The 24,699-nt window shown below is 39.7% G+C and overlaps 1 protein-coding gene across 7 annotated transcripts in view; it reads right to left on the bottom strand.

Annotated features, from left to right (window-relative positions):
• Nucleotides 1–24,699, bottom strand: part of stxbp5a (syntaxin binding protein 5a (tomosyn)) — a 243,691-nt gene that overhangs the window by 202,313 nt on the left and 16,679 nt on the right. For all 7 annotated transcript variants that reach the window (XM_043696459.2, XM_043696460.2, XM_043696462.2 and 4 more), the window contains exon 3: nucleotides 5,696–5,777. In XM_043696459.2, the coding sequence (XP_043552394.1) occupies nucleotides 5,696–5,777 (82 nt within the window). The remainder of the gene's footprint in view (nucleotides 1–5,695; nucleotides 5,778–24,699) is intronic.

The following is a 24,699-nucleotide window of genomic DNA, read 5'->3' as shown; positions in this document are numbered from 1 at the left end:
AAGAAGAGGGCTCTGGTTTAAGGCTGTTTATGTGACTGGAAGCCTACATCCAGTGTACAACAGAGTTCAGTACTGGGTGCCTTGTTCTTAGTAGTGTACATTAATAATTCAGATGTGAGAATTTACTGAAATTCACAGATAACACTAAAATTGGTGAAAGAGAAAGTTTTAGACTACAAAAGGATATAGGCTAGTCATTTGGACAGAACAGTGGCAGATACGAGCTTAATACTGAAAATTGATAAGTGCTGCATTTTGAGAGGACTATCAAGGCAAGGGGCTACACAATAAACAGGAGGACCCTGGGTGTACAGAGGACGAGAGGGACTTTGGTGTGTTTGCAAATTAGAGTGGTGCTGGAAAAGCACAGCAGGTCGGACAGAATCCGAGGAGCAGGAAAATCAACATTTTGGGCAAAAGCCCTTCATCAGGAATAGAGGCAGAGTGCCTGCAGATTGGAGAGATAAATGAGAGGGGGGTGGGGGTGGGGAGAAAGTAGCATAGAGTACAATAGGTGAATGGGGATGGGGACGGAGGTGATAAGTCAGGGAGGAGGGTGGGGGAAGGTAGCAAAGAGTAAATGGGTGAATGGGGGGTGGGGATGAAGGTGATAGGTCAGAGAGGAGGGTGGAGTGGATAGGTGGAAAGGAAGACAGGCAGGTAGGACGGGTCATGAGGGCGATGCTAAGCTGGAAGGCTGGAGCTGGGGTGAGGTGGGGGGAAAAGGGAAATGAGGAAACTGGTGAAATCCACATTGATGCCATGGGGTTGAAGTGTTCTGAGGTGGAAGATGAGGCGTTCTTCCTCCAGGCATCGGGTGGTGAGGGAACGGCGGTGGAGGCGGCCCAGGACTTGCATGTCTTCAGCAGAGTTGGAGGGGGAGTTGAATTGTTGGGCCACAGGGCGGTAGGGTTGATTGGTGCAGGTGTCCCGGAGATGTTCCCTAAAGCACTCTGCCAGAAGGCGTCCAGTCTCTCCAATATACAGGAGACCGCATCGGGAGCAACGGATACAATAAGTTATATTGGTGGGTGTGCAGGTAAAACTTTGATGGATGTGGAAGGCTCCTTTGGGGCCTTGAGGGAGGTGGTGTGGGCACAGGTTTTGCAATTTCTGTGGTGGCAGGGGAGTGTGCCAGGAAGGGATGCAGGAGAGTCATCAGGATGCTGCAATGGCTGCAGCATTTCAACTATGAAGAACTATATGGGTTGCAATTTGCACAGAAGGACACCCAGATCCCTCTGCACATCGGAGTTCTGCAATCTCTCAATATTTTGATTTTTTTTATTCTTCTGCAAAATAGGATAATTTCACATTTTCCCACAATATATTCCATCTTTTATCACTCACTTAATCGATCTGTAAACCACTTATGTCCTCTTCACAACTTACTTTCCTATGTATCCTTGTGCCTTCAGCAAATTTAGCAAACATACTTACAATTCATGTAAAAAGGTACAATATTGAGACAGAAAAGCCTTTCACCCTTGACCCACACATCCTTATTTAAAACCCATTTCATCTCTAACTTTTCCAAGTTAACATGGGAAACAAACAGGAGTTTGGAGAAAGTAGGCGTAGGATGTCACCTGGAGGAAGGTGATGTTTTAATTTTATTGACCTAAACATTTTTTGTAGCATACTGCAATATTAAAACAATACATCCTATTGGAGTTACTGGACTGTTGATGAGCACCCTTTCTGATTCATCTGTCAGAAAGAACTTAGCTAGAGTCTTTGCTGTGGCTAAGTCAATAGTCTCTGGAATCAGCAAGTCATGAATTCAAAGACCACTCCAGAGATGAGTACATAATCAAAGTCGACACTCTGGTGCAGTACTGTGGAAGTGCTGAACCCTGCCAAAATAAGGGCTCAATGTGTTGGAGGCAATCTATGATGAAACAGAAGAACTGTTAATGCACAGGAAACAATTAGTAGGGGTAATATAGGGATTTTCAAGGTAGCAGGCTGTAACTAATGGACTGCTTTGAAAGTTCACTGCCGGGGCCTCAAATATTTACAATCTATATTAATTATTTGATGAAAATACCAAGATTATTACGTCTAAGTTTGCTGATGAAACAAAACGAGGTGGAAACTAATGCTGAGAGAAAACAATGGCTAAATAAGTGAGCAAAGTGGCAGATGGTAATTATTTTAAACTTGCAAATGTTGATGTTGAGACACACGTGGGTGCATTATAAGGAGCAAAATTATCACTCAAGTACAGAAAGTAATTTGAAAATCAAATGACAGGTTTGCCTTTATTACAGGGAGAATTGAAATATAACGAATAATGAAGTCTTGCTACAACTGTATAAGGTTTTTGTGAGACCACACCTGGACTGCAGTCTTCAGTCTTCATATCTAAGGAAGAATGGTAAAGTTGCACCAAAATGCTCTCTGTTGGGCCTGTACTTGCTTGAGTTTGGAAGAATGAGAGGTCCTCCTTAAAAGTACAAGATTCTGAAGGGACTTGACAAGGTAGGCAAAGAATTTATTTTCATAGCCAGAGAATGCAGAAAACTCAGCACAATATCAGGATAAAGGATTCACTGTTTAATACAGTGTACAGCAGGAATTTCTTCACTGAAATGATCAAGAACCATCAGAATTTTATACCTGAGAGTAATGGAAGCTCCAACATTGAGTATATATTTAAGACTGAAGACATTGGAAATTGAGGACATGCAGAGCAGAGAGGAAAGCGGTGTTTAGGCAGAAATCAGCCAAATTGAATGACATCAGGGGCTGTATGGTCTGTGTCTATTTTTCATATTCTTAAATCAAAGCCCCATCAGTCCTGTCAAGTGGATGTAACAAAATAAGTGTCATCACATTACTTCAAACAAATGCAGGACAATTCAAAAATCCAGGTCAATATTTACCCCTCAACCAACACATCAAGATTATGTGCTCGTTATTTTGGTGACTGCAAATTGCTGTTAGATTTCCTACATTATAATTGTTGCAACATTTTGCAAGCATTTCATTGGACATAAAGCACTTTGTGACTTCCTGAAGTGCTGAAATGGATTTTTTTTTTTAATTCGATAGAACGCTGATGAGGGCTTTTTCCTCCAATGAATTCCTTATTTACATATTTTGTAGATTTCAGGATAAAACCAATGCACGCAAAGTTAATGCATAAAGCAAACTTCAACTCAGTCGGACATACCATGTCCAATCTGACTCAAAGTCTGGAACAAGTATTCAGAAGTTGCCCAGAATGTGGTTATGCATTTCTGCTTGACTAATTCTCAAAGAAAATCTTTGTGTGGTAAAATCACCTGATAGGTCAAAAAGATCTGCTACATGCATGACAAGAACCCATAGATTTTTGGCAGCTACATACAGTTTGGTTTGTTCAATTTAATACCAAAGATAGTTAAATATATACACTCACACGCTCAAGTGAAGGTATTATCTCAAAAGACTGATGAGCCAGTTGAGTTTAGGAAGAATGCCCCAACAAGCACTTATCACCACGACTTCATTTGTGTCTGCCGATATCATTCTACAATTAATCCAACAGGGCATCTTAATTGTTATGTTAGTGGAACTGCAGTGCTGGTTTACTGCCCTCGTACCTTTGATAGTGTCAGCATCCCATGGCTTGGTTGCAGCACCTTCAATTCTAGTCAAAAAGTAGAATGTTCAACTTCCACTCCAGAGATGTGAGTAAACAAAAATCTAGATTGATAATCAAAGCAGTATTGCAGATCAGAGTTGCCACCTTCCAGATGTTACTTTAATTCAAGACAAAATGAGTCTTCTCAGGCAGAGTTTTTTAAAAAACCCTACAATGCTATTTCAAAGATAAAGAAGGGAGTTCTTCCTAAAGTCCTGGACAATATGATTCTTCAAAAACTTTTTGCTTTTATGCAGCTTTATAATGATCAAGGTGAGGCACTGTGCCTGAATTTTGAACCACTTACTTCCCGATTCTGTTGGGAAAGCTCATTAGTTATCAGATAAGTGGAGCTCTCAGAAACAGATTTTAGGTAGCATAACCAGAGATTGTTAAGTTTTGCTTTGAGGAGTCAAATAAATACTATCTCTCACAAAAAAATAGATAAGAATATGTGCTCATGAGATAGCAAGGATGAGCCAAAGGTGGATTGTTTGGGAAAGAAATGATGCGAGCAGTTTTTAAAAGAATTAGTTTTCAAGCTAAGACTGCCATTTTTAGTAAATATGGTGGCCTGAAAGCATTCAATAGGTTTTAATATAAATTTGATACTTTTGAAGCAATGGTAAAAGTCTGAGTACTCATCTCATTGTCAGGACACCTGGGGACATGGTGGTAGGTAACAGATGGAGCATGGCATTAACTTTTACAATTTCAGAATGTGAATGTCAAGTCCTGAAGATTAGTTTAAGCAGAAGATGTATTGCTTTTTTCCTCCAGCTTGCAATGAGCTTTGCCTGAGACAAAAATGTTGGTACAGAAATAGTGGTACGTTGAAATGGCAGGCAACCAGGAGCACGGTCATTTTTACAGACTGAATGTATGTGTTCGACAAAGAGGTTACCGAGTCTGCATGGCATATCCCCAACGTACAGGAAAGCACATTGTGAGCAGTGAATACAATAGACAAGATTCAGTGTAGTGCAGGTAAATTTTTGCTTCACTTTGATGATGTCTGGCATCTTAGATGTGCAAAGTGGTGCTAAACAGGCAACTGTTGAACCTTCTACAATTGCATGAAAAATTGCCATTGGGATGTAGGGTGTTTAGTGGAGGAGGAGTGCAGGAACTGTCCCTGTGGAATGCTGACTAGGGAGGGGAGGCAATTATGTCTGGTAGTGACATGCCACTGGAGTCAGCAGAAATGGCAACTGATGATCCTTTGGGTATGGAGGCTGATGGGGTGGAAAGCAAGAACCAGGGTCTCTGAACAACCAATCCATTTTCAGCTATTTACACTCCTCAGCTGCATCCTATTTAGCATTTCTCTCTCTCTCTCTATCAGTTCTGCTTGCCTATCCCCTTTTCTCTTTCTCCCTCTCTTTAGCATCGATCTTTATGCCTTCTATTCATATCACCACATCATTTGCATAAATACCACCTTTTGACAGCTACTGTCAGTTCTGACAAAGGGTCACTGGACTCAAAACCCTAGCCTTGTTTTTCTCTACACAAATGCGTCAAGACCTATGTTTCTTCAGTATGCTCTGTTTTTGTTTCACATTTCATGATCAGCAGGTCTATGTTTATTTATTCGTAATTGAGACTAGTTAATGCAGAGGTAGCAAGATTGTCATGTATGTACCAGAACTTTAAAGGAAACAATTTTGCCAAATTTTTAAATACAGTTTGTAGGCCATGAATTTGGAATTATCCACAGTTCAGGTCATTTAAAAGCAAATAGAAAATTTCAATTCAATTCGCTACAGCAAATATAATTTTTGACCCATCAACTTACCATTGTTAAAACTGCAGGAAAATTATAATTTCTTGCATTCATACAACAGCTTTTTAAAAACAATACTTAACATGCTAAAGATAACCATTTTGGTTCGTTTTGAGATTTATTTACTCAAACTACACAATAAGACAGACACAAATGTCAATTAAAAATGGATCTGCTGCAATACATCTCAAACTCTCATATGCTTTCAAATAAATGTGAAACATTCAGAACTTTTCCAAATCATCCAAATCCCTCAAACAAAACTCTAAATAACTTACCTCATTAATCAAGAATTGCAGTTGAATCACTCCTGCAGCACTGTCATGTTGGCAGTAACACTCCACCCCTGGTCTCCCAAACCTGAGAAGTCACATGGTTAAGGAAAGAGAACATTTCCCAGTGTTCAAAGCTCAAGATAAACTTGCCACGCCATCAGATAAACATAAGACCACTGCTCCTACCACACACTCAGCAACACTAGTAGAAACCCCATGCTGTCAATAAAGAAGGTCTCCCACACAGGGTCAAAGTTACATTGTTCCTCACCCACAAACTTCAACTGCCTGGATTTTAAAGTGATGGGGTGAAAATTTGCTTGATGCAATCTTAATTTTTTTCTTACATACTTAAGTGTAGAAGGCAATTCAAATGAAGGCCTCCAACAGTCCACACTGATTTTGACAGAAATTGTTTAACTAACTTAAATAGAAGTTAATGTTCCAGATTCCGTGCTGTATATCTCTATAATTGAGCCTATGATACGTAAACTATCCAAACAGGGTGACTGAAACCCATCATATTCTGCTATGTAGCTCCAGTTTTTCTTTAGTTTTAAAATTTGTGCCAAGGTTTCCATTCCCCAACATAATGATTCAGCAGGCAGCAGCTGGAAACCACAAAGTAAATAGATGCTTTTTTAAGCTTGTTGCTCACATGTAGCCTTGGACTGGGAGTTCAGTTCCTGGCATCTACCACAGGTTTACTGCAGCATATTGACTGGTGTGATCATGCACAAATTTGGTAAACATAAAATCTCATGAATGACAGTTCAAAACAAAATCTAAATTGATATTTTAGTGAGATATCTAGCATACTTTTAAATGATCACTTCAAAGAGATTGTTTAACTTGCAAGCAATTGCTTGTCTTCCCTCAAAATTAATTCTAATTATATGCTAAATGTCAACTTTGTTTAGTGAGTAGTACTCATACCCTTACAAGGTCATGGGTTCAAATCTCACCGCAGTCATCAACCACACAAACTTATATCAACATTTCAATGCAGTAGTGAGTAGTGAACAAGCACTTTTATTCAAGGTGTCATCTTTTGGGCAAAAGGTGAAAACTGAAAGCCTGTTCCAGCTAACATTAAAGATTCCACCTCACTCAAGAAGTGGAATTCACCTTGTGATTCCATCCTTATACTAGCGTGAAACTGGTTACTTGATAATTTGGATTACTACTACTTGTGGGGCCTTGCTGCAAATTGGTTGTCATGTTTGCCTACATTGCAAGTGTTTCCACTCTCATCCAATGATAATCAAAAAAAAAATTGTGCAACCACTTCCACTGTACTTCCCTAATCTATCCTTGGTCAATTCAAAGAACTTTGCAAGGTTGCTTAAGCACAGCTGCACTTAAGAAATCAATGTTGACCAATCCTGTTCAACTTGTTTCTCAAATGCTTTATGGTCTAATCTTTAATGTACACCACATGAATTTCACACTAAACCAAATGGTTTGTAATTTCCTTGCTTGCTTTGGTCTCTCTTTGAGAAAGGGAGTCACATTTCTCTCTCTCTAACTACCTGCAAGATTTTTTTTCTTACCTTTGAATTTTATAAAGTTTTCAAAGCATGAACTTTTTTTTTGTCCATTCCAAACCCTGGTGATGGTGCTATAATCCTATCATTTAGGATTGTAGGAAACTGAAGTATTTTAATACAACTCTAATAGAAGTTTCACATACACATTATAGTAGACCAGTTTAGCACTACCTCAACTATCTTACTAGGAAGACTATTTAACAGACTTTGTTTTGCTCGGATTCATCACAACCCTGTCTTGGCCTGCCTAATCTTGCAAAGCTTTTGCATGCTTTGTATTCCTCGAACATGTTTTAAATTAACTGCAAGGTCAAATGGTTTCGTTTCCAATTTGAATATTTCGTACATCAACCACACCAGTTGATACACTTATCCCTCACTACTGGACTTATGTATTCTGGGTAATCCAAGATGGAGGACGGGAAAAATTTCTGGCTGTAAGAGCTGCTCCTTTTTTTTTGAGGTATTTTAGGTGTTGAAGGTGATTTCCTCAAATTCCAGGAGCATCAATTACTGTTTTATATGCTGTTGAATTGTTTTGGAACTTTGGAAAAAAAAAGTCAACACAACAGCAGTTTAAAAGGGAGAAGAGCAGACAAAGGAAGCACATGGTGAGGACAGTGCAGGAGAGAGAGAGAAAGAAAGAAAAAAAGAGAAAACCTGCACAGTTACTGCCTTTGCTGTTTGAATTCATGTATCAGTGGACATTAGAGTGCATCTGGGAAAATTAACAAACAATGAAATTCACAACTGATCTTGGAGAAACTGTTGGGCAAAGTTCACAGCACAGAATCAGATAAGTTAATTGTTGTTTTAAGTCTGTCCAAGAGAAAGCCTGCAGTAGTGGGTACAGTGGATTCTTTCTTGATTATATGTTTTTGGAGATAAGTCTCTTGATTAAACTTAAAATATAAAGCCATAGCTATTAATTTAACCTGTGGCAGTGTTTGTAGAGGAATAACATGGTGTTATTTTCTGGGTCTGTAGATTGTGAAGGAGCAAAAACGGCCTTTACAGTGATACGTACTTCTTGTCAGATGTGGGAGTTTAAAGAGAGTTTAAGGGTTACTGCGGATTATATCTGCCATAAATGCTGTTGGATGAGAATCTTATCAGATCAACTGGATCGGTTGGAGAGAGAAATAGAAGTGATGAGGAATTTGCAACAGCAACAGTATGTGATGGATGGCAGTTATAGAAAGGGGGGAAAGTCTCAGACACAGTCACATAGATGGGTTAACTCCAGGAAGGGTAAGAGAGGTAGGCAGCTAGAGCAGGAGTCTTTTGTGGATATACCCATTTCAAACAGGTATGCTGTTTTGGAAAGTGTAGGGGGTGATGGATTCTCAGGGGAACGTAGCACAAACAGCCAAGTGTCTGGTATTGAGACTGGCTATAATGCAACGAGGGGTACGTCGGCTTCCAAGAGATCAATTGTGTTAGGGGAATCTGTAGTCAGAGGTACAGTCAGATGTTTCTGTGGCCAGCAGAGAAAAAGCAGAATGGTGTGTTGTTTCCCTGGTGCCTGGATCAAGGATGTCTCAGAGAAGGTGCAGAATGTTCTCATGGGGGAGAGGGGCCAGCAAGAGGTCGTTGTCCACATTGGAACCAACGACATTGGAAGGGAAAAGGTTGAAACTCTGAAAGGAGATTACAGAGAGTTAGGCAGAAATTTAAAAAGGAGGTCCTCAAGGGTAGTAATATCTGGATTACTCCCAGTGCTACGAGCTAGTGAGGGGCAGGAATAGGAGGATAGAGCAGATGAATGCATGGCTGAGGAGCTGGTGTATGGGAGAAGGATTCACATTTTTGGATCATTGGAATCTCGTTTGGGGGAGAAGTGACCTGTACAAGAAGGATGGATTGCACCTAAATTGGAAGGGGACTAATATACTGGCAGGGAAATTTGCTAGAACTGCTTGGGAGGATTTAAACTAGTAAGGTGGGGAGGTGGGACCCAGGGAGATAGTGAGGAAAGAGATCGACCTGAGACAGGTACAGCTGAGAACAGACGTGAGTCAAACAGTCAGGGCAGGCAGGGACAAGGTAGGACTAATAAATTAAACTGCATTTATTTCAATGCAAGGGGTCTAACAGGGAAGTCAGATGAACTCAGGGCATGGTTAGGAACATGGGACTGGGATCATAGCAATTACGGAAACATGGCTCAGGGATGGGAAGGACTGGCAGCTGAATGTTCCAGGATACAAATGCTACAGGAAGGATAGAAAGGGAGGCAAGAGAGGAGGGGGAATGGCATTTTTGATAAGAGATAGCATTACAGTTGTGCTAAGGGAGGATATTCCCAGAAATACATTCAGGGAAGTTATTTGGGTGGAACTGAGAAATAAGAAAGGGATGATCACCTAAATGGGATTGTATTATAGACCACCCAATAATCAGAGGGAAATTGAGAAACAAACTTCTAAGGAGATCTCAGCTAACTAAGAATAATATGGTGGTTATGGTAGGGGATTTTAACTTTCCAAACATCGACTGGGACTGCCATAGTGTTAAATGTTTAGATGGAGAGGAATTTCTTAAGTGTGTACAAGACAATTTTCTGATTCAGTATGTGGATGTACCTACTAGAGAAGGTGTAAAACTTGACCTACTCTTGGGAAATAAGGCAGGGCAAGTGACTGAGGTGCCAATGGGGGAGCACTTTGGGGCCAGCGATCATAATTCTATTAGTTTTAAAATAGTGATGGAAAAGGATAGACTAGATCTAAAAGTTGAAGTTCTAAATTGGAGAAAGGCCAATTTTGACAGTATTAGGCAAGAACTTTCAAAAGCTGATTGGAGCCAGATGTTCGCAAGTAAAGGGGTGGCTGGAAAATGGGAAGCCTTCAGAAATTAGATAACAAGAATCCAGAGAAAGTATATTCCTGTCAGGGTGAAAGGGAAGGCTGGTAGTTTTAGGGAACACTGGCTGACTAAAGAAATTGAGGGTTTGGTTAAGAAAAAGAAGGAAGCATATGTCAGGTACAGACAGGATAGATCGAGTGAATCCTTAGAAGAGTATAAAGAAAGTAGGAGTATACTTAAGAGGGAAATCAGGAGGGCAAAACGGGGTCATGAGATAGCTTTGGCAAATAGAATTAAGGAGAATCCAAAGGGTTGTTACAAATATATTAAGGACAAAAGGGTAACTAGGGAGAGAATAGGGCCCCTCAAAGATCAGCAAGGCAGCCTTTGTGTGGAGCCACAGAAAATGGGGGAGATACTAAATGAATATTTTGCATCAGTATTTACTGTGGAAAAGGATATGGAAGATATAGACTGTAGGGAAATAGGTGGTGACATCTTGCAAAATGTCCAGATTACAGAGGAGAAAGTGCTGGATGTCTTGAAACGGTTAAAGGTGGATAAATCCCCAGGACCTGATCAGGCGTACCCGAGAACTCTGTGGGAAGCTAGAGAAGGGATTGCTGGGCCTCTTGCTGAGATATTTGTATCATCGATAGTCATAGGTGAAGTGCCAGAAGACTGGAGGTTGGCAAACGTGGTGCCACTGTTTAAGAAGAGTGGTAAAGACAAGCCAGGGAACTATAGACCAGTGAGCCTGACCTCGGTGGTGGGCAAGTTGTTGGAGGGAATCCTGAGGGACAGGATGTACATGCATTTGGAAAGGCAAGGACTGATTCGGGATAGTCAACATGGCTTTGTGCATGGGAAATCATGTCTCACAAACTTGACTGAGTTTTTTGATGAAGTAACAAAGATTGATGACAGCAGAGCAGTAGATGTGATCTATATGGATTTCAGTAAGGCGTTCGACAAGGTTCCCCATGGGAGACTGATTAGCAAGGTTAGATCTCATGGAATACAGGGAGAACTAGCCATTTGGATACAGAACTGGCTCAAAGGTAGAAGACAGAGGGTGGCAGTGGAGGGTTGGTTTTCAGACTGGAGGCCTGTGACCAGTGGAGTGCCACAAGGATCAGTGCTGGGCCCTCTACTTTTTGTCATTTACATAAATGATTTGGATGCGAGCATAAGAGGTACAGTTAGTAAGTTTGCAGATGACACCAAAAGAGTGTAGTGGACAGCGAAGTGGGTTACCTCAGATTACAACAGGATCTTGACAAGATGGGCCAATGGGCTGAGAAGTGGCAGATGGAGTTTAATTTAGCTAAATGCGAGGTGCTGCATTTTGGGAAAGCAAATCTTAGCAGGACTCATATACTTAATGGTAAGGTCCTAGGGAGTGTTGCTGAACAAAGCGACCTTGGAGCAGGTTCATAGCTCATTGAAAGTGGAGTTGCAGGTAGATAGGATAGTGAAGGCGGCATTTGGTATGGTTTCCTTTATTGGTCAGAGTATTAAGTACAGGAGTTGGGAGGTCATGTTGCGGCTGTACAGGACACTGGTTAGGCCACTGTTGGAATATTGCGTGCAATTCTGGTCTCCTTTCTATTGGAAAGATGTTATGAAACTTGAAAGGGTTCAGAAAAGATTTACAAGGATGTTGCCAGGGTTGGAGGATCTGAGCTACAGGGAGATGCTGAACAGGCTGGGGATGATCCCCTGGAGCGTCGGAGGCTGAGGGGTGACCTTATAGAGGTTTACAAAATTATGAGGGGCATGGCTAGGATAAATAGGCAAAGTCTTTTCCCTGGGGTCGGGGAGTCCAGAACTACAGAGCATAGGTTTAGGGTGAGAGGGGAAAGATATAAAAGAGACCTAAGGGGCAAACTTTTCACACAGAGGGTGGTATGGGTATGGAATGAGCTGCTAGAGGATGTGGCGGAGGCTGGTACAATTGCAACATTTAAGAGGCATTTGGATGGGTATATTAATAGGAAGGGTTTGGAGGGATATGGGCCGGGTGCTGGCGGGTCAGACTAGATTGGGTTGGGATATCTGGTCGGCATGGACGGGTTGGACCGAAGGGTCTGTTTCCATGCTGTACATCTCTATGACTCCATGCTCTTGATTTTTCCTTACTCTTTTCTTGTTTACAAGAAGAAAAGAAACATTTCACTACTGAGACTAAGATGTCACCACCTATTTCACCCACCCAAGAATCTTAGCTAATCTCCTTGCAAGGAAATTAGATACTTATACCCCAATATGGAGAATTGGGTCAATTTGATTCAGACCAGCTGCTGTCCCATGCACGAGCAACTATATCACCACCGGTGGAAGTCATATTCCACCAAACTATTTAATTACTTATTCATTAAAAATTTGATGACCTGGCTCCAAATTTTCAGTCTTCTCTCCATATTATACCAGGCATAAACTTCCTTTAAAATCCACCAGTCTGGATGGCCAATCTTAATAAATAAATCTTAAGACAACACATATTAACATAATTCAATATCAGTTAACAATTAGTGAATTTATTCAAAAAACTCAATTCACCAAACACACTTTACTCCATACAAATGCCACCATTTAGAATTCAAGAACAGCAAACTCCTTTAATTGGAAAAAATGATTACCATTGTTAAGTGTCAAAAATTTGATAGGAAGCTACATTAATGCCTATCTCAACCATTATCTGACCATCAATAAATCATCTCCACTAGAAGCTCATTCGAACCCAAGACAGAAAGATGACTTTTCTAATTTTTGAAGTCTTGTAAATGGTGTCCTTGCATCCTCTGATCCTCTGTGTGCTCTCAAAGTTAAACAGCATCGTTTTTTTTTTAAGTCAGCATTCTTTTCTGCAATGAAGATTGATCACTATCTTAATTTAGTTTCCCAACCTCAAGAATCATTCCTGGCTATTCCCATAAATGGATCCAAATCAATTTTGAAATTGAACATCAAATTCCAGATGTGTTCACTGATCAGCATTACACTTGAAGCTCTTCTGATACGTAATCTAATGTCCTTCAAATGTAGCGTAATATCCATTATGCCTGGTAACTACTTCATGTTTACTAGGTCAGAGATCACTGCCAAATCTTCTCTACAAGTTTATACCAACAAAATGTAGTGTCATGTCATCCTTCCTTGATATTTTAATGGTGTTGATGCTTCAAATAATCTTGCTAAGTTACAAATGCTTCTTAAGTATTTCATATTAGTGGAACATTTAATTTGATTTCCTTGATTTTAGCATTTTCATTTTTAGGGGTTTATCAAAAAGCAGGAATAGCTAAATCACACAAGTTTCACCTCTTGAGAATAAGTTGGGGGTGTGAGAGTACTTTTGACGGGGACTGGTGTTCATCATAGACACACCAGTCCACCTTAAAAAGCCCCTTTTTCATTCACAATGCATAAATGTATATTTCTTTTGCAATGAAAATCCATCTCCCATATCTCAAGTTCTTAGTCCAAGACACTGAACAACAATTCATGCCCTACTCGTCCATTCCTAAATGAAAGTAGCTTTGCATCACCAGTAAATTCAACATCAGTAAACAGAAAAGATCCCAGAACAAATCTAGGTGAAATTCCAATAACAAGTTCTCTTTCATAGATCAGTTTGCATTTATTATAAATTTTACAAAAAAAACCCAATGTCATTCATTATTTCACTGTGGATTGGATAAAAAATTTGCATAACATATAGAACACAGTGTATGAGGTAAAATAAAAAAAATTGCACCCAAGAATATACAATGTTTTCTATAATGATGTGCTATCATTTTAACACTTGTAACAAATTTATAAAGAAACATCTCCTCCAACTGTAGAATTTTGTTTAAGAAACATGCTTGGAGACCCAAGGCTGAATTGACATGTAATATGCATGTCAAATGCATACATAGATAATGTATTTAAATGGAAAGCTTGGAATGAATAAATGTTTGATCATAGAGTGGTTGAACTCCGTTGCATATTTTAAGGTAAAAATAAAGAACTTGTTAAAAATTCAGGGGTTTAGGGTAATAGAGTGGTCTGTTTCGGTTCAAGTTATAAAAAAAAACTAGTAGACATGATAGATCATCTTTTTCCTTCTACACTGTAAACTGCTATGGTTCTACTGTTCCAAGGAGTGTTAATATTGTGATGCAATTTACTGGTGATGCAAAGCTACTTCCATTTAGGAATGGACGAGTAGGGCATGAATTGTTGTTCAGTGTCTTGGACTAAGAACTTGAGATATGGGAGATGGATTTTCATTGCAAAAAAAATATACATTTATGCATTGTGAATGAAAAAGGGGCTTTTTAAGGTGGACTGGTGTGTCTATGATGAACATTAGACCAAACAACCAGTATAAGATAAAGGATTTTTTGTTAAAACATGCAGCACAGTGAATTATTCAGGTGTTATTCACTGACTTGAAAAAGAATGATGAGCTGCCTTCTTGAACCACTGTAGTTCATGTGATGTACGAACATCTACTATGCTCTTGGGAGGGAATTCCAGGACAATGAAGAAGCTGTGCTATCTTTCCAAGTCAGGATGATGAGAGAGACTTGGAAGGGATCTAGGAGGTAGTAATGTTCCCATGTATCTGTTACCTTTGCTTCCCTTGGTTTTAGAAGCTCGGTGTTTGGAAGGTGCTGCCAAAGGAGCCTTGGTGAGTCGTTACAGTGCATCTTGCTACCACTGCGCATCAGTGGTGGAAGGAGTAAAATGTTGACGGTGTTAAGGTGCCAATCAAGCTGGCTGCTGTGTCTTGGGGCAAACCTATGTTGTTGGAACTGCACCCATCCAACTAAGTGGAAAGATTTCCATCAAAATCTTGACGTGTTTTTTTTAAGATGCTGGACAGACTTTGAAGAGTCAGCTCGCAATTATGCACTGCACAATTTCTAGGTTCTGACCAGCACTTGTTGCTATAGTATATACTTATAATATGGCTGGTTAAGTTCAGTTTCTGGTAAATGGTAACTACCAGGATATTGCTGGTTCAGCAATGGTATGCCACTGAATATCAGGGAAAGATGTTTGGATTCTTTTTTATTGGAAATTGTCAAAGTAAAAATTGCTACTCAATATAGGATCCTTTTATTGTACAACACACATGGGATTAGTGGTGGTATCTGGGTCATGGCAAAAATGGAGAAAACCAATTCATCCAAGTACTGAGGGAGGGGGCTGTACTGCATGGGATCATGGGAGCTAGAAGTATCAAACTGCATTGAATTCCATTTCATCCAAGCTGGGTAGTCCTAGAAATAAAGGAGTACAGTGGAGATGTCATATAGGGGCAGAGATGGCTGGGGGAAAGAGCAGAACCACAGATACAGATAATTGATAATGACAAAATTTTCCAAAGGAGTAGAAAGCAAGACTGAAATATTGTCATTATATTCTGTGGGGAGAACCAAGATGACTTGACCAATTTCAAGGTGAAAATCTGAGCTCAGGATTAAAATACTGTTTCAACATCCCAAGTCATCTGCACTCAGAATGAGCTTAAGATAAAAATCAAACACTCAACTTCTCCAAAACGTCTCTCCCTCCCATCCATAGCACCTACCACTCCACTTTTGTATGTCTTTCATTTGCCTGATTGAGCGCAAATTTCTTTATCTTCCAACAACCTCAATGTTTTTCATATCCATCCTCCTCTTCGGTCTCTCCTATCACTTCATGAGTTTCTATCTCTCCCACTTCCACTCTTAACACCGCTCTTCCTACATCTCCCACTATTACCCCTAGTTCCAATTAATGGATTAATCAGGAAGGAAAGAAGATCAGATACAATTAGAGTGAGGCTATAAAATGGAAGGTTTCAAATTCTAGGACAGGTAACAAACTGGGAATAGGGTTACAGATTGTCTCAAATTGGGAGAGGACAATAGGTCACCAATTCTTAAAAGCTGTCGTGACCCACCTAGGATTTAGCAACAATTCAACTTTTTTTCAAACAAAATATGATCATGCCCTACTGTCTTGAATAAATATGAAAACAAACAGCAGAATTAGAGGCATGTCTCTAATGAGAATATTGACATCACTAAAATCCAGAATCACAGATGATGTCAGATAATGGCCAAGAACTACAGCCAAGTGGAAGAGCTGTTTATTGATACTGAATGACACAGCAACTATAGAAAAGGTCTTCAGCAAAAACTTTATCGACAGAAGTCTGATTACAACACAGAGCAGTATTAACACAAACACCATTCACCTTCTGTATTCTTTAAACTCTTATCCAATTCTGCTTTAAATTATTTTATAATCGCAGATGTAATATCTTCTGATTAAATAGTTCATGTCAAGTCAGTAAAAATATGCCTAATTTGCCCTTTATACTTTTAATAGTTACACCAACCAGTGGAAGCAATCTTTCAACTGCTTACATTCGCCACAACTTTTGTAAATTTTGAAACCCATTACTCTCACCATCCCCAAACTTCTCTTCTACAAATAAAAGAGTCAATGCTTCAAACCTCACTTTGTAACTTAAATGCAACTTCCTGAGCACCAATGTAATAAATCTTCAGGTTACACTTTCTATAATGGATGCTGCAACTGAACACCAGAAATGAACAAACTACCAAAACTACTGTGCCTTAACCAAAATCACTTGAAATCTTTTAACTCCTTTTATATTCAGGTTCCTAATTAAAAAGCTCAGGTTACAGTTTGGTTTATACAACCATTTCTTCTTAACGCACATCTGTGCCTCTATTTCAATCCCCTGCAACTTAATATTCAATGGCAATCCAAGACATGATGTTATCCAGCAGATCGAATCAGCACATTGCACATGCCCCAGTTCTACATTTTGTACAAGATGGCCTCCTATGGCTTAATGGCCACCACCCCCTTATCCAAACTCTTTGGATTATCCCTTCATTTGAATGCGCGGAGAATTCATGAAGAAATTTATGTTGATTGCTTGTCATGCATATAACATAGTAGCCAGGTTTCCCCTTTCTTTCCTCAAATTTTTATAATTTCCATTCTTCAGTATTCTTCCACTGCATATGTCTCAATTATAACTTTTATTCTAATCTACTGATCCATGGACATACTGTTTTCTCCAGTCAAAATTTACTGTAATCTGCACCACAGCATCTCAGACAAATATCACCCATGACTAGCTTACAGTTTGGAAAAGTAAATAGAACATCAAGCAATCTGTACTCAGTCTTTTCCTATCCTACTAAAATTAGCTCATTTCTAGTCAAACCCGTTTATCATGAACGCCCTTTTTTAGCTTTATCAGTTCCAACACCAATCAAGTTATGGCATTGCTTCTCAAGTGATTTTCTCTTAAAATCATGACTCACTACTTCTGCTTTGTTACACAAAAGTCAAGCTTAACATACTGCACCTCCACTCCATTCCGGTGATTAAGTGATCTATAATTCACTACAGATTAGGTAACGATTCTTGTTTAACTCAACTCAGACTCTGAGAACAAAGACTGTCTGCTGCAGATCTGAAAACCACAAAGAAATGAGTGATAAGCACAAGGTGTTCGTTGGTATCTGTCAGCACAAAGAAAGCAGATGCCAAGGGCGGTTACAGAAAATTATGGGGCAGGAGGTGGCGGGGGAGGAGGAAGAGGAGATATGGTTCGGACAGTAACATTATCCAGAACATGAGACAGAAAACACAAACAGATTTCCCAGTACAATTTCTAAAGCAAGCAGTTGGAATTAAGGCTATACTGAGTTTGGAACTTGGTGACCCTCAGAACTGGAATTGAGCCCAGGTTCCTGACACTATGAGGCAGCAGGGTTAACCACTGTGTCACCATGCCACCCCATTTTACAGTAGTGTTTTGAGAAGATTTGTAGCTCAGGTTGAGGTTCTGTAAAGTAAGTTTGCTCACTGAGCTGGAAGGTTCATTTCCAGACGTTTCATCATACTCGGTAACATCAGTGAGCCTCCAGTGCAGCACTGGTGTTAGTGACCCTCTTTCTATTTGTGTTTAGATTTCCTTGGGTAACCAAAGGAAACCTAAACACAAATAGAGAGTGGGTCACTAACACCTGTGCTTCACTGGAGGCTCACTGATGTTACCTAGTATGATGATGAAACTTTTGAAAATGAACCTTCAGGCTCAGCGAGCAAACTTACATCCATTTTACAGTACATCCAAAGATGTGCAGGTTAGGTGGATTGGTCATGCTAAATTATCCTGTAGTGTCTATGGATATGCAGGCTGAATGGGAAGTGCAGGGGATAGGGTGGTGTCAGGGTCCGGGTGGGATGCTCTGAAGGTTGGTGCAGAGTCGATGGGTCTTTTCACCTCCATCTGCAGTGTAGGGATAGTACGAACTGGTTAATAGTCTGAAGGCAGATGACTGCCCACGATCTAGAGAATTGAAATCATGAAGATTTAATGTTTTTTCAAAAGAAGGCACCTGTAGAAACTTAAATTTGGAAAACAGACCCCAGAAGTAGTAAAATGGATTGACAAATACTGAAGAAATGTTAGACATTAACGTCATTATACAAAAAGCAAGATAAAATGAAACTCTCAGCTACACAGAGAAATGGATTACTAAGGTTGAATGTAACCCATAGAAAAATCAAAGTTTATAAAGTGATGCAAGGAAACATGAGAACAGGATGAAATGGGAGAATCACAACTGATACTGTATTCAAAATCGGAAACAGGAAGTTTGAAAAGAAAATGAAGCCACTGAAGAATAAGTTGGACCTAACCACTCCAACTCCTTAGATTATGGCAAGATATATTTAATGGACTCTTCATATCAGGTTCCACAAAAGCTATAAATGCTGCTATAAATGAACAGATAAAGAGTACATGTTCTCTAGCAGTATTCAACTTAAATAAGCTGTAATTAGCCAAGCCTTTCAAGCTTACTGGTATTCTTCGAGATGCAATCCAATAGGAATATTGCCTATTAGGATAAATTGGATATGGAGCAGAGGTGCCATCTCAATGACAGCTAGAAGATAAACTATGTCAAGTTTGAGACTGTTTGGTCTGGGAAGAATTTCAGATTTATGTAAATATGTCTTTAGATTTAATTCCACCTAGCAAGGGTTAACTCACATCTGGTTCAATGAGTGGATTCATTAATTGGACGGGCCAAAGTAGCTAATAGATCTGTACTTCCCATATGATGATCAGTTTGAGATAATGATGTTTATTATCATACTGAACAAGTGAATTGGATGTAGTATTGAAATGGCTTCCATTTGTGGGTTGTACGATTCGAGCTAGTCAGACGGTCACAAACAAAGGGATGGTAGTTCAGATTGACCAGTGAACCAAGCCCCAGAGTATTGGGAGAGCAAAAATTGAGTTTTCTGGTTTATCACTTCCTTCCTTGAAACAAAAACTGCTTCAAATTCAAAACCACGTGCAAACAGTCAGTAAGGCAGTTAGCTTTCCAGAAGGTAACGTCAGCCAGTTCAGAAAATGCTAATTTGCAGTTAAGCTGGGCCTACAAAGTGCTAATTTATCAAAAAAATTATTTTTGGAAGCTACAAGAGGAGTTAGAAAAGTGATAGAATTTTAATGAAAACTTCAATTTCAAATGAAATCTGTCATACATTTTGATTAGAAGACATTAGTTTAGTGTCCTCTAACTAAAATGTTAATGCTTTCCAGTAGACAGACAGCTTGCACATTGGAGTATAAGAGAAATCTCAGAACCTGACAGAAAATGATGGGTTTCATGTCCTCTAGGTCATATCAACTAACCACATTAGGAAGTACAAGTACACCCGATTACAAGGGACGCAGGATCCAATTAACAAAAACAACCAATAATAATGGATCCAAAATAAGCGTCTAAAGTAGATATGAAACTCATAATGAACTGTCAGAGAGGAAGTAGATAGTGAATTTGCAAATGGATCTATGCATGGACCCTTGTTCACCCCATTAGCAAGAGAAATAGCTAAGTCTGCTGACAATATATAAACATATAGGCAAGGGAATGGAGAAAAATCTTCAGTGGCACTTGGATAAATTTCACTCATGGGCCAGGATGTAGTAAATGGATTAAAATGTTGAACATGAAAGCATGCTATTTAATCACTGCGGGCAAAGAATTAAGAACAGGTCTTAGACGACAGCCTATTTTAATTCAAACATTGAAAATCTGTGCATTCAGCACACTGTCACATGCAGACATCACATTTTGTTATAGATGCAAATGCTAGGTGCTTAATGTGCAGTTTGAAATTGATGAGCATATTGAAATATGTAAAGTTCTAATCTGATAGCAATTGCTGGAATCTAAAAGAGGATATATCCATTTTAGCAAATACAAATGTGTGTTACATAGTTAAGTTAACATATCTGGCCTTATAAAATTGCATAAGATCCATCTGAACCCTACACCTCCCCAATTCTGGTCTTTTACACACTTCCAATTCCCTTCATTTCAGACAGCTGTACATTCAGCTTTCAAGGATTTAAGCTCTGAAAATTGCCTTCCCCAAATCTCAGTGCCCCTCCCACCATTCAAGATGGTCTTTAAAAGATACTTCTGACCAAGTTTTTGATAATCTCCCTTCATAGCTCCTTGCCCAGTGATTTAGTATCATGTTTTTGTTTTACAATGCTTTAAAAGGTATTAAATGTAATTGCTAATAGAGTGCATACTGAAATCCTGGTTGCACAATATGTGCACCACCAAGGGCACTGCCAAAGTTGTCAGTTTTTGGCTAAAACGTGAACCAAGACCCCAAATACTGTCATGCAGAGATAAAATATTCTATGCGTGATTAAGTTCAGAGGAATTCACTTTGAGCCCCTCATCAAGATTATATACCAACATTATCACCAATATTAATACCCCAAAAAAAATGACGTGCATGATCAAATGCAGTTTGTGCAGCTATACAGTGCCCCCCATTTCCCTATATCACAACAATAACTATATCAATAAACCTTCAGGATATGACAAGGCCATGAATCGCTCAACATAAATGGAAGTTATTTCCTTGTGTCAAATCATGGTGGTCACAGGCAACAGAAGACAGTATTGTCCCATATTCTTTAGTCCTCCATCTCGGGATTTATTACCACTTTAAATTCTCTTCCTCCTATTATTCTTCAACCCCTACTTATCTAATTCAAGATGCGTCACTTTCTGCATAACAATTACAGACAAGAAAAGCCATTGACCCATTGTAATTCATCCATCCAGAAATACCCACTGGATCAGAAGCTAATTACAGAACTCTTCGCTTCCAACTTAAATAAGGTTTCATTTTCTTCCTTCACATTAACATCTGTTCTCTCTGTGCTCTGTTCAATCCATTTTCCATAATAACTTGATTTCACTCCTAAAAAGTACAGTAGTTATTTGATTAGCTGGACAGCCACTAATTAGTCACTACAAGAGCAAGGAGAGGTTAAGAAAAATTTATTTCTGCAATAAATTAAGAGCACAAAATGGTTTCCAGAGTGTGGCTGAGAGAGAGGCCTTAGCATATTTTCTGTGAATATTTAAAGCAGAAAAAAAAAATGTGTTTTGGGACAGGCCAAGACTGAGATTAGATTTGGACTGATTTGGAGGAGCTGGGGTTGGACTGAGGCGGACAAAATTAAAAATCACAACATCAGGTTATAGTCCAACAGGTTTATATGGAAGCACTAGCTTTTGAAGCACTACTTCTTCATCAAGTAGCTGTGAAGCAGGACCGTACGCCACAGAATATATTGCCACAGATTACAGTGTCATATAGCTGAAAAGATATATTGAACAAACCTAGGTTGTTAAGTCTTTCACCTTTCAGAATGGGTTTGCTGGTTTTGGTTCTTTAATGTGTAAATCCCCGAACTACTTTTAAGTCACATTCTTAAGATAACTTAAGGTTTTATAACAAAAGGTGACATCGCAGCTCAGACAATGCATTAAAGGTGTGAGGTCAGAGTCTGTCTGTATCCCAATCTTGAGTCAGACTGACTCTATTTCCAAAATGAAATTTACAAAATATTACATGGATTGACTGCCTGCAGCTTGGAGTGAGTGTGATGGGTTATAGGGGCGACATGGTGGCACAGTGGTTAGCACTGCTGCCTCACAGCGCCAGAGACCCGGGTTCAATTCCTGCCTCAGGCAACTGCCTGTGTGGAGTTTGCACATTCTCCCCATGTCTACATGGGTTTCCTCCGGGTGCTCTGGTTTCCTCCCACAGTCCAAAAAATGTGCAGGTTAGGTGCTAAATTGCCCGTAGTGTTAGGTGTAGGGGTAAATGTAGGGGAATGGGTCTGGGTGGGTTGCTCTTCAGAAGGTCGGTGTGGACTTGTTAGTTTCCACAGCGAGTAATCTAATCTAATCTTAAACCTGTGAGAGGGTGCGTGCATGGGTGAGTGTAGGGGTGTATGTGAATGCATATGAGAAGCCTACACACACACATGTACACTCACTGTATCTCTCTCTCCGGCATGCGCAAACGCAAGTTTATGGGGTGAATTTGTATTTGCAGATACATTCTACTTTGCTCAAAAAAATGCAGAACCTGCAGGCAATGAGAGAACTTAGCTAAGTTCGATACCCATGAGGATGGCATCAACCAGGATCTTGCATTCATGTCACACTTCAGGTGACCCCATTGCACTATATACACACACACACGCTTACTACTCTCACACTCACGCAAACCCTCTCGCATGCACACACAGTAGCAGAAAGATGACAAATACAATTGAATGAATGGCCTCTTTCAATGGTGCAAACATCTATCCATCTAAAATTCTACTCACTTCCTTCAGAAGGATGAAGAATAATCTAGACTCCCAGAACAGAGGAGTTTCGGTTCCACTGTTTTATTTTCCAACTGAAATCAGCCAACCTACCTTTCAGCTACTCTTCAAGACTTCAATTGCTAAGTAACATACAGCAGTGACCTTAACACTTACCCATTCCAGTCTTTTCAACAATTACAACTTTACAGCACATGGCTACCCAGAAATGTCACAATTGGAGGGACATCCTACAATGACTCTCAGTCACGAGGCATTTTTAAAGTACAAAACTCAAATGGTGCTTAACAGAATTTCAGCAAGAGAAACTGGAGATGAAATAGCCACAAATAACTGTTCTAACAATTTCAGTAGGCAGAGCTGCAGAAATGTGTTGTGTGGTCTCAGTGATGAATAGGATTTGGCATTTGAATCTCAGACCAAGGTTAAACAAGATAGGGTCTCCAAAGTCCAGGTTTATAGATGAGAAGGTCAAAGTTGCAAGGAAGAACAAGCGTTTATTTGCTGACATTCACAATGATGTCAAGCAGGCCATTTGATTGTAGAGGTTTGATTGCAAGTCCTAGGTAGCACATGGCGCACTACCCATTCAGGCTGGTTTGATCCACTCCAACTATCTGTTCCATTGCAGTTTGACATCTTCAGCAGACTGATGGGAAGTAGGTGCAACCCCTGTCCTCACAACATATAGGAGCTGCGACGGTGTTGTTGGTGATGGTGAGAGGGAAAATGAGGAGATAGAAGCAAAGGAAGAGCAAGAAATGAAGATAGATAGACCTGCAAGTACATCTCCCAGCAGCCATATCCAAATCATAAAATCCTAAGAATGCACTAGCCTCTTACTTTTGGGATGTGAAACAAAGAGGGATGGGCAAGTAAAGGAGTATTAAAGTGGTGAGGAAAACACTAGTTATAATAATAAAAGGAATTTTATAAAAACAAAACCACATGCTGGCCAACTGATACAATGTGGAATTCTTTCATTTATATAGAGGTTATTATTTATCCAGCCACCACAACCAAATCACCCAATATATCAAAGTCATTTCAAACATATCTGTACTTTTAGTATGTTGAATATTATTTCAATTTACATAATTTTGCTTCACTCTGCCCCTCAGTTTCAAAATCCTAAAAGATGATGGTTTTAACACTTTATCCCAACATTAAACTTATTTTTCTTAATGTGATTCCAACACTATTCTTAAAATAGAATGATTTGAAGTTGGGAGAGCTTGGTAGACTGTCAGAAATAGAAAAAGAGGCTTATAATATTTAATGTGCACAGACAGATTGCCAGCTTTCTAATCTGTGGCAAATAACTAACCAGGACGGTGCTGAATTAGCCAAGAAAGGAAATGAAATTAGTTGAAATAACATGTTTAAAAGAATCCAGCATGTTAATGATTGCCTTCCAATAAGCTGTGAAGTGTGCATGTTTTGCTTTGTCTTAAGACAGACTGGTCAAATGATGGCAGGGGAACACCACTCAAAATCCATGCTCACTCTGGAAAACCACCTCAAAAGATACCAAAGGCGCTCTCAATCTCTGAAATGATGTCCTGGCAAAGCCAGAGCCCTGGATCCCAAACCTATGGGCTCTCAAGCCAGTGAATCTGGGATCTGAGTGCACTCATGTCAGAGGCCCAGGGCCTTTAAAATTCAGTGCCCCAGCGCTCCAAACCACTGCACAAGTCAGTGCTTCCAGAATCCTAAACACTAAATGTGTGTAAGTGCTTCAAGTCCAATCAACAGTGAACTCTCAGTTTGGTGAGAGTTAATAAAAACCAGAATCAGTGCACATGGGCCCTGAACCAAAGTGCTGCTGAGCCCCCACCCATCCCTGGCATACACGAAAAGGTCCATTGAGAGGCATCAAATCCCAT

Source organism: Chiloscyllium plagiosum, unplaced genomic scaffold (genome assembly GCF_037043375.1).
Source record: "Chiloscyllium plagiosum isolate Xiang-an unplaced genomic scaffold, Cpla_swu_hap1 HiC_scaffold_10, whole genome shotgun sequence".
NCBI classification, from domain to species: domain Eukaryota; kingdom Metazoa; phylum Chordata; class Chondrichthyes; order Orectolobiformes; family Hemiscylliidae; genus Chiloscyllium; species Chiloscyllium plagiosum.
Note: the sequence above shows the minus strand (reverse complement) of the source record. Positions and strands in the feature narration are given on the sequence as shown.